General features: G+C 33.5%; 1 protein-coding gene across 1 annotated transcript; it reads left to right on the top strand.

The window, feature by feature from the left end:
• Positions 1 to 4,437: 4,437 nt before the first annotated feature.
• On the top strand, positions 4,438 to 5,548 carry LOTGIDRAFT_172981 (hypothetical protein; the record flags this gene model as incomplete). Its single annotated transcript, XM_009050170.1, has 3 exons — positions 4,438 to 5,062; positions 5,333 to 5,361; positions 5,534 to 5,548. 3 exons carry the CDS (start codon positions 4,438 to 4,440, stop codon positions 5,546 to 5,548), a joined length of 669 nt encoding a protein of 222 aa, XP_009048418.1.
• Positions 5,549 to 11,710: the final 6,162 nt, after the last annotated feature.

Here is an 11,710-nt window from a genome sequence, read left to right as displayed (position 1 = left end):
TTCTTATTTTTTATGTGTATCGAGGACACTGATATCATCAATTTACATCATTCTAATTTTCAATCAGACGTCGGTGGTTCCTGCTATTCCACTTAAACTAAACGTTAACTTATAAATTCTAAGAGCCTTTATGAAATGGGCGTCATTATCGTTTTTTACAGCCCTTTATTATTCAATTCAGCATCTCAGAGCAAAGCCTCATCAAGAAAACACTGTAGCCCAATTTCTCCAAGAGACCAGTCGCCCATTATATAGTCATATCAAGAGCCAAACAAACCATGATCAGATTAGAGGAGAATATACCTTTAAAATATCATATATCGTATGATTTATTACAGTAATCGTCAGATACACGATTTTATACATCATATTTATTTCTTTTATATTTAATCCACCTCGTTAATCATCTATCAGATATTTTAATACAATATTTGGTCGACTAATTGTAAACTGTTTCTTCAATCTGTAACAGGACAATAGGACGTAAAACTTCATTTCATTTCAGACATTCAAGTCGGTCAGTATCAGAACCAACCAGTGTCATTTAAACCACGTCCCCTTTTCAATAATCAGATTGGACCTTTGTTCACTTTATCCAAATAGCTTTCTTTGACGGTGTGAATTTTAAACAACCAAAAGGACGCTTTTCATAGAGAGAGTTTGTTTGTGTACAATTTATTCATGAATTTCATGTGTTCACATTTACAAAACAAACCGTATAATTGGTTTTGTTAAGGTTCCTGATTGGCCGGTTTGAAAATCATGTGACGTGATGAATATCAATTAGGCATAACTGTGTCCCTAAAACGATATAATAATATATAATATGTAATCTGACGTGTTGAAGAGATGGTAACATATATAATATATCGATATATAACTCAGTTTTTTAATCAGATGGTAAAATAATGATCTAAAAGTAAAAAGTAAACAAGATGAGTCAATAAAACTAGAAACAGCCTGATCGAGTCAATATTGAAATACACAAAATAAACAGTAACATACATTATTTTATAAAGCTACTGGTTTAGAGAGATCGTCAGGACTTTAAATCAAAAACTTCTTCCATTGGCTCCCACATCCCTTCGTGCCCCTTCGTACCCTATTCAACATTAAGACGCCCCTGGCACCCTCATCTCTCAAGGCAAAGTAAAAGGAGTCAAAATGGATTATCAAGTCATGAACTGTTCAATAATAAATGGACGGGAGGTCGAAATAAATTGCTGGTAGTAATATAACAAACATACTGTTAATTTTCAGGTAACTCCCGGCAAGGTGTTGGCAATTTAAACCCACGACCACTATGACTTGGTACCCCTAAAACAACAGCTATCACAGGCCTCTCTAGAAACCAAGAACGACAACTCTAGTCAGATATAGATCGTTAAATTGATCAGATCTGTAGGAACCAATAATGTTAGTTTATTTACGAAACTTTCTCTAAATAAACCAGAACTAGTCAATATTGATAATTAAATCTAAAATAAATAACACAATATTTAAAATACACAAAACACAGGTCGTGATTAGATATTATAGATATTAATATTCAAATCTAGACTCGCAAATAAAACACAAACCAAATATAGGCCAATTATATTCGATTTTCAACTGTCTCTTTAACGTGCACAACCTGTAACATCGTTTCATCGTCCCATCCGACCTAGACACTTTTACCATGCCAGGTTATATACAATCCAATCAAATCACCATGATACAAGAAAGGTGGCTATTGCAGTCAAGGTATAAGATACAGTTTGTTATAGCTTGACATTGTGAAGATGTGATAGAAGAAAGGTGGCTATTACAGTCAAAGTATTAGTATGAAGTTTGTTATAGCTTGACATTGTGAAGATGTGATAGAAGGAAGGTGATTATTGTTGTCAAGGTATAAGACACAATTCGTTATAGTTTGATACTGTGAAGATGACGTGATATATAATACCGAGTTTAATGTTATCTGATCTTTCGATAAAGACTTACCAATTCACTGAAATCAAAGATCAGATTTCAGCAGCGACAAAAACCAATCAAAACGTCTGCCTTTGTCAAAATTAATGAAATTTGAACCGGCAGACGTGATGGCTGGTGAATTACGCGCCATAACGGAACTGACGTCATCAATGTAAACAATCTAATTAGCACTATAGAAAATAAATGAGTCTAAATTGGCTTTGTTTATTTTTATATATTTGACGCCTAATAGACCAATTAAATTCTGGCTTTTAGCGAGTGTAGTCGAAAATCTTGACGAGTGGGAGGCAAATTTCAGATCAATCTTAATAATAATATACAAAGATATTAAGATAGAAATATAAATCAAAGAATCAGTTTAATTTACACGACAGTAAGAAAACTAAAAGGTTTTGGTGGGGTGGGGCACTATTTCTTTAATTATTTGTGATTTTAGTCTATATAGAGTTTCGACTGTATAATCATTGTTTTAGATATAGCCGGGCTATATTTTGGAAGACAGTTTACCTAGAGTTTGGACTGGAAGTCTAAGCTATGCGACTGTTTTAGATTTAGCTGAGTTATATTTTGGAAGACAGTTTACCTAGAGTTTGGACTGGAAGTCTAAGCTATGCGACTGTTTAAGATTTAGCTGAGTTATATTTTGGAAGACAGTTTACCTAGAGTTTGGACTGGAAGTCTAAGCTATGCGACTGTTTTAGATTTAGCTGAGTTATATTTTGGAAGACAGTTTACCTAGAGTTTGGACTGGAAGTCTAAGCTATGCGACTGTTTAAGATTTAGCTGAGTTATATTTTGGAAGACAGTTTACCTAGAGTTTGGACTGGAAGTCTAAGCTATGCGACTGTTTAAGATTTAGCTGAGTTATATTTTGGAAGACAGTTTACCTAGAGTTTGGACTGGAAGTCTAAGTTATGCGACTGTTTAAGATTTAGCTGAGTTATATTTTGGAAGACAGTTTAACTAGAGTTTGGACTGGAAGTCTAAGCTATGCGACTGTTTTAGATTTAGCTGAGTTATATTTTGGAAGACAGTTTACCTAGAGTTTGGACTGGAAGTCTAAGCTATGCGGCTGTTTAAGATTTAGCTGAGTTATATTTTGGAAGACAGTTTACCTAGAGTTTCGACAGTAAACCTAGGTGAAAGGTTTATACATCAATTTGGAATAAAAACGGTAAAATTATTGACGGGTTTACAAAATAAATATTAGTTTAAACTTCAGGTATTATAATTTATTTTATTCTGAATATAATTCCTGCTTTAATTTCCTTGTTTTAAAAATAATAAGCCACTTTGGATATTAGGCCAGTCGTCACTGTGATCGAATGAATAAATGGACAAATGAATAAATGATCAAATGAATGAATGATAATCGAATGAATGATCAAATGAGTGATCAAAAGAATGAATGATCAAATGAATGAATGAATGATCGAATGAATAAATGATCAAATGAATGAATGAACGATCAATTGAATGATCAAATGAATGAATGATCAAATGAATGAATGATCAAATGAATGAATGATCAAATGAATGAACGACAGAATGAATGAATTGTCACGTTAACGTCACTTAATGTCAATTATGATTGTAAATCGTCTGGAGTGGAGTGACTTTAATGTATAATATTATTAAAACTAATCAGAAAGATGGAAAAGAAAACAGAATAAAATAGAAAGCAATGAAAATACACCGGAATAATAATTTCTAACATTCAGGAGAATTTCCGGAAAACGGAAACAATTTGTCGATTAATGGATTGGATCGTTTATAAACAAGATCGTAGAATCTGTAACTGTTGGTATTATTTTATTATTCTCTCAATATTATCAGTAGATTTGAGTTGAAGTATTAAATATAGCTACAATATACTCATTGTTCCAAAACACACCCTACCACTCTGCAACTGAATCTGGTTAGTGTAGTTCAACAAAACATTCTTATCATACCCTTCTTAAATACACTTAATGAATGAATGAATGATTGAAAGAATAAATGAATGAATGAACAATATATAACTTAGTGAATGAATGACTGAATAAATGATTGATTGAATGGTTGAATGCACGACTGAATGAATGAATGAATAAATGAATGAAGACACCAAACATCTACTTTCTACACTAAAAATATGATAACACGGTACCACCAAGTGTGTGTAGGTTGTAGAGAAAATAGTGCTGGATATCAGTCGAGAGAAAGAGACAACTGAAGGAAAGAATGAGAATAACAATGAATGAATGAATAAGAAATACTCCATCTTGGTACCGTCAAGTTTGTGTAAGATAGATAACTATCAGGAGAAATATCAGAAAAGAACCGTAAATAAATCACTGGTAGAATTAGATTTACTGACAGTTTATAGTTCTGTATCATAACATATTACTTTTATCATATCTTCTCGGCATCGCGGGTAGGGTGACTATAGTTGAGGGTAGGTTGACTATAGTTAGGGGTAGAATGACTATAATTGAGGGTAGGGTCAGTATAGTTAAGGGTAGGGTGACTATAGTTAAGGGTAGGTTGACTATAGTTAGGGGTAGGGTGACTATAGTTAGGGGTAGGGTGACTATAGTTAGGGGTAGGGTGACTATAGTTAGGGGTAGGATGACTAAAGTTAGGGGTAGGGTGACTATAGTTAGGGGTAGGGTGACTATAGTTAGGGGTAGGGTGACTATAGTTAGGGGTAGGGTGACTATAGTTAGGGGTAGGGGTAGGGTGACTATAGTTAGGGGTAGGGTGACTATAGTTAGGGGTAGGGTGACTATAGTTAAGGGCAGGGTGACTACACAGAGAGAGCCTCTGGATTTCAATATACATGTACAATATACACAGAGACAGACAGACAGACAGATAGAGAGAGACAGAGAGAGAGAGACAGAGAGAGAGAGACAGAGAGACAGAGAGAGAGAGAGACAGATAGAGAGAGACAGAGAGAGAGAGACAGATAGAGAGAGACAGATAGAGAGAGACAGACAGAGAGATAGAGAGAGACAGACAGAGAGAGAGAGACAGAGAGAGAGAGAGACAGAGAGAGAGAGACAGATAGAGAGAGACAGAGACATAGACAGAACACTTGATGCTGGTAAGACAGATAGGAATCCACAGATAACCCTAGCTCTATCTGGAGCCGAGTGTATCTAGTTTAGACAAACTCAAGGGAGAGTGGATAATTTAGGAAAGAGACGAGGTATCATTTCAATTAGCCCGACAAATCAGAAAATATATTGATGTCGGTTAGAATGATACGGATCCAAAGATAACCCTAGACTATCTCATACAGACAACCCCGAGAGAAGGTAGAAACTCGAGGGCAAAAAGGTTTCTTGTATTCGTCTCTTTCAATCTTTTACAGACGTCAGGGGCGATAACCCAAGTCGAAAGGTACAGACAAAGCCATGGATGATGAGCCACAGAATAGAGCCTTTGAGACTTGAATAATTAGTCGTAAAAACTGGACAAGTTAACTTTGGGTATTTCTAAAATAACAATTAATGTTTTTTTAAATCTAGCTAACATTATTGAAACTTACATAATATATCCTTTTTCATTCCAGGTTTTTAAAATCTAGCTCGCCGACATCTGCGGAAAATTGGACATTAAGTTAAAGCCAATATGTTTCAGATAAACTTAAGGCATGCTTAAACAGGATAATAACAGTCTAGCTAACCGACATCATTACAGATAGCATGCTATCTTGAAACAACCATTAAATCTGAAGACAGATTACAACTTAATATATCACACTGGAAATAAGAGACTTCGATTAGAACTTTATCTCTTGATCTTCCAGACGGTTTTAATCCTGAAAGTTCTCAGTTCAGATTTAAACATTATCATGTTAAAACGGGTCATAGAATTTGTTTTTTTTTTATCTGACATGATTGTGTCTGGTTTTAAAACCATCTTATGAAACAAAACATAATCATTTGCTTCCCCTTCAAGAAAAGTCGCAATTGTCTTAGCAAAATTTACTTATTGCACACTGTATCGCGTTTATCAATCTTCTTCAGCTCATACGGTGTAACAATCAAATAGCCCAGTCAAATTTAGTAGGCCTAATTCGATTACAGCAAATCATTTCACTAGATATCATGAACTGTATGACCCCACCCCCACCACACACACTCCCATGGGAAAAATTGACGAAACTATACTGGCAAAATTTACTTATTGCCCACTGCATAGCTTGTCTTCAACACGTACAGCGCAACACAAAAATAACCTGTTTCATTTATTCAGGGTTAATGGTAATCGTTTGAAGGAAACAATATAGAAATTAAAGTAATAGTTTAACCAATAAAACAAAGAACGTCAATCGATGGCAGAATTTCCTGATACTAAATACAGACTATAATGGAATTAGCTAACAAAAAAATATATTGAGTGTCATAAATGGCGATAGACTTGTTGATGGGACTATAAAACTAATATGAAAAAGGCTATAAAATACAGTGGATCAACTCCCGGTAATCTAATAAACTTTTATTGAACAGACTATACAAATATTACTCTATAGCTATCAACTGTTTAATGATTTCCGACAAACGAGGTATGGCGTAAACTATCCGAAACCAAATCAGGATGGATAGAAGTACTGGGTGTTTTTTGAGGACGAGGGTCGCCAGATTTTGATAACAACTTTGGTTCTATAATACGACTGTTGATGATGACCATGGGGAGAATTGATAAATGAATTAATGATGATTGATGATGATGGTGATTGAGGATCAATGATGATTGCTTGATGATGACGATAATGAAGGCAATGTGTTGATAGCATTGACGAAGATCATGGAGAGAGATGATGATGATGATGATGATGACGACGATGATGACGATGATAAATGAAGATGATTAATAGGAGGACTGGTGATGACGACAGCAAGCCATACACTGTTGACTACAGTGATTTAGAGCATATTTACGTAAACAAAAGATCTCAAACATACAGTATAAGATACATTGCTAAACAATTATTGAACTCTCTATGGGAAAAGTTTTATATGTGTTTCTCTTTCTGCCTTGATAATTAAAAACAAAATCTTTTTCATTTGAGAATGTCAGGCCATTGCGAACTTCGTCTTGTACCTTGACTGCTATAGACACTATTCTTGTATCACATCTCCACAATGTCAAGCTATTACGAACTGCTTCTTGACTGCAATAGTCTCATGGAACAGTCTTCATTTACCAACATGGTGCAGAAAAGTAGGACGTAAAACTCCATTCATTTCATTTTGTATCATGGTAGTTTGTAATACAGCGATTCCGTGATATAAGAAAGATGGCTATTGTAGTCAAGGTATAAGACATTGTGAAGATGATCTGTGTATAATCAATCTAAAACAATATGATTGTCGTTGAATGAAACTGTTTGTTTTGAAAGTCTAATAACATAAAAAAAATTAAAACTCTAATAAATCTAAAGGAAACAAATTTAAAGATTTCCCTGAAAGAAACTGCCTGTTTAGAAAGTGTCATGGCTTTATTAAAAAAAATTATATGAAATTTTCATAACAAAAATCGAACTAACTTTGTATTTTTGCTATTCAATCGATTTTGTTTTTGGAAAATTAATCATGATTGACATATCTGTTGGAATTTTTTGAATACTTTTAAATTGAAATGGCAAGTGTTTAATTTCACTGCCAGATTAGGAAAGAAAGAAAGAAAAAAAGAGAAAACTGATCTGATCAAGTTGAGAAACCGCAGGAATAGTTTGTTTTCAAAATACTACAACTTCATATAATCTAAGCAATTCCCTTTACTTGTAGAATTTCATTTTGATTGAAAACAGTGAACATTCTTTTTATCTTTTAACGTGTCATAATGTCCGTAGCTTTAATATTCAATATCAATCTTATTAAATACAGAAGTACTAAAAACCTGCAAAACAATTCTCTTACTCGAACATCTCGTTCAAAATTTGATAAAATCAGGAGTAAAAGTTGTATAGTAGTGACTTCTCCTTTCATTTTTCCCTTCACAAATTTTGCAAGATGACAGCTCACTAGTTTTATGTAATTGCGGGAATCACAGACGCCTGATTGGAGTTTGGAATGGTGTAAATTGATGATATCAATGTCCTTCAATACACGTACAAAATTTCAGAAAACCTTTTTACAATCCCTTAAAAAACTATACAAACATATGTATAAAAGTGATCATAATAAATATTTATACGTGTTACAACAACGTTTCTTAATGTTTCTTTAACAGGTTTAAAACTAAAAGCATAAAATCTCTTTATATCCTCGGGCTGTACAACCTTCATTATTACCTTGGTCTTAAACAATATTTTCTTAAAACATTGGATTCCTGATAATTATCATCACCGTTTTGAATTTAAACATTAAGAATCTCTTGAAAGACCGTGAAAATGTTTAAAATGAAAACATAGAAATTTGAAATTTAAGTACTTCATTAAAAGACAGGAAACAAGTTAAGAGATCTCGAGTCATTTCTTGTTAAATCACAAGACGAAAGAAGAGGGAAGATGAGAGCACCACCTTCGTAAATTGTGAAATATGGTGAACTAATTTTGTGCTACCTGCATAACAGAGAGGGAAGCCGTATTGAAAAATCTAAAGGTAGTATCTCAACAATTGCCAAACATAATATGATGATGTAGAATGAACGAATTTAGAGAAATCGATTTAAACAGTTTATAAAGCTAAGTTTATTGCCCCATAAGAGCAAGCGGAACAATACGAAAGTATTAATTTGACCTATGTCAAGATTGAACCCTGGACCTTGCCGAGTCTCGTCTCAGGATTTGCATCACTGACAGAGGGAAACTAGGTTTAAAAAACGAAGGCAATTTCTCCGCCTTGGTCGACCGTGGACTAGTTATGATCAATATACTTCCTCATATAAAATATTCTTTAACTGTTATCAATCTATTGCCGAATGTTTATTTTGGTTTTCGGGATTCTTTTTGCTGTTCGGATCGTTAGTAGGCCTACTTGTGTTTTTTATACGACCATGTTTTGTTCTACCTATGACTAAATGACGAGTCTGTCGTGTGCTCAGACAATTTGTTGAATCAATGAAACAGTGTTAATCTAAAATTATATTATATAATTATAACTAGCGAGGTAATAGAGCAGTAAGAATCAATGAATAATAAATATTAAAGCTATACTCAATATACAATAATTTATTTATTACTACATTAAATTAAATCAAATACATAGAATATAATAAATCAATTAAAAAACTGAACAATGGGAGAGTATAGTTAATATAGTCATGTCTTTAAATACTCCCTGCTGTAACCCATACAAATATACTGTATATGGCTTTAGTTTTAAACTTAGTTCACATTTATAACTTCACGTTAGCTTTAACCTTTAACCCTAACGTGTTTATATACCTCGCGTTAGCTTTAATATTTCTATAATATTAGATCTCTAACGTGTTTATAACTTCACGTTAGCTTTAATATTTCTATAATATTAGATCCCTGACGTGTTTATAACTTCACGTTAGCTTTAATATTTCTATAATACAAGATCCCTAACGTGTTTATACAATAGCAGAAATTAATTTCTATAAAACTATTATAATAATCAGAAAACAGGAGACAAAAATCACATTGATTATTTCTATCAGTACAGCTCGTCTCTTTTATCATTGACAGTTCTGTTCTTTGTTAAAATTATTGACAGATTCACATTCAGTTGTAATTTGAGTCGAGAACGAGTAATACTTTATCATTATTACAGTATGATAGGAAACGAGGTGCCACGGGTTCGAATCTCTAGCATGGAGAGTTAAAGACTAAAGGTTAATGTTGGTGATTAGTGGGAGCAAAATAGGGGAAAAAAGACGACTATTAGGTTAAAAAACATAAGGTTCTCGAAAGCTTACCCTTCTTCAAACCCCTTAGTTATTTTTTTACAAGGATAACAAATAATCTTTCTACCAGCTGGTTCTTGATCAAACGTCTTGACGTCCATCTTCCCAGATGAATTGTTGTTAACTCTTGAAGATAATTTTCATTTTGAATTGAGCTAATCTTAAATTGTGAGATATAAATCAAAATTAAAATGAGGTCAAAAAATAACGAGAGATTGAACCCCGCTAACTTAATTTCCGTTTTCCGTTTCAACACAAATAAAAGCCCCTTAAAAACTCGGGAATTTATGCCTTAACTCCATGGACAACTATATATTTCCGCAACAATTTTTTTTTTAAATTTCAACAAGTGAAGCCACTTCCGATCTGGCGATAAAGAAACACTCATAGAAATTATAGATGCCTTGTGGCCTTAAAGACACATAAATAAATCTCTCAATCTCAATATCAAGTGACGTCACTTCCGATCGAGCATAAACATTTCAAATGCCCGTGGCCTAAAGGACATTTGTGTGGGTATGGATAATGCAAGCAATAAACTCGTTAAACAATTTCAACAGTTGACGTCACTTCCGATACAGGATTAACCAAACACCATAAAAACATTGTAAAAATTACAAGTGCCTGTGCCCTAAAGTGACATTACGAGTGCCTTTGTGTTTGTGTGGACAATAAATTCGTATTATGGCAAATTATCTGAATGGAATTCATTGATTATCAAATACTTAAACAATTCCATTAGCGAATAGTGGCTGGAAGCTATCGTATCGGTTTCCAATGTCATATAACGTTTTATCGTTCAGTTATAAAAGGTTTTTCATTCTTTTAAACTGATAGTCGATCTGAACCTGATGATGTTAAGGGATTTCCCAATTGAACGATTTTGATAGCTATACGTGTTCGTCTCTTTGTTTTTTTTAAATTAAAATTATTTGTGTGCCTTATCAATTGTACAAGTTTGAGTTGTTCAGGGATTTTTTCATTGAATGACAATATTAGATGAACGTGTGTGGTTTCTTTTTTGTTTTTTTAAGATCATAATTATTATTTGTGTGTCTTATCAATACATCAGTTAAATTAGAGTGTTTGAGGAAAATAACAGAACGATTATAGTTCAGCCTTTCAGGTGAAAACTATACACTCAATTTATTCAATGTAACAGTTGAACAACCACTAATTTATAATCTTAAATCAAGTGAAGGCGACTGTCACGCACACATTACACAGTGTTTTTTAAATTTTTTTTTGGGGGGGGGAAGACAAAATACAATCAGTAGACCATCCTCCAATTTATAATCTAAAGAAAAGCGAAGGCGACTGTCACGTATATTATAAATACTTATTGAAAGAAATCACGCGTTGAAGGCCGACAACCTACTACGAGACAAAAACACAATGTCGATAAAAATGACAACAATTCATGATTTTAGAACATGACGATTAGTATATTTAGAAACACTTGGAACAATGTAAATTATATTCAATATTAATTCTATAGCCGTCAGCAGTTTCACACTGAATACTAAAAAAATAGAAAAAATATCACAAAACGTGCTTTTAATTCACCAGACTTGGTTCAATAGCACCTTCAAACAAGAGATAGCACCTTAAAACAAGAGATAGCACCTTAAAACAAGCACCTTAAAACAAGAGATAGCAGCTTAAAACAAGCACCTTCAACAAGAGATAGCACCTTAAAACAGGCACCTTAAAACAAGAGATAGCACCTTAAAACAAGCACCTTATAACAAGAGATAGCACCTTAAAACTTAAAACAAGAGATAGCACCTTAAAACAAGAGATAGCAGCTTAAAACAAGCACCTTCAACAAGAGATAGCACCTTAAAACAGGCACCTTAAAACAAGAGAT

The sequence above is a fragment of the Lottia gigantea genome (genome assembly GCF_000327385.1).
Source record: "Lottia gigantea unplaced genomic scaffold LOTGIsca_146, whole genome shotgun sequence".
Lineage (NCBI taxonomy): Eukaryota > Metazoa > Mollusca > Gastropoda > Lottiidae > Lottia > Lottia gigantea.
Note: the sequence above shows the minus strand (reverse complement) of the source record. Positions and strands in the feature narration are given on the sequence as shown.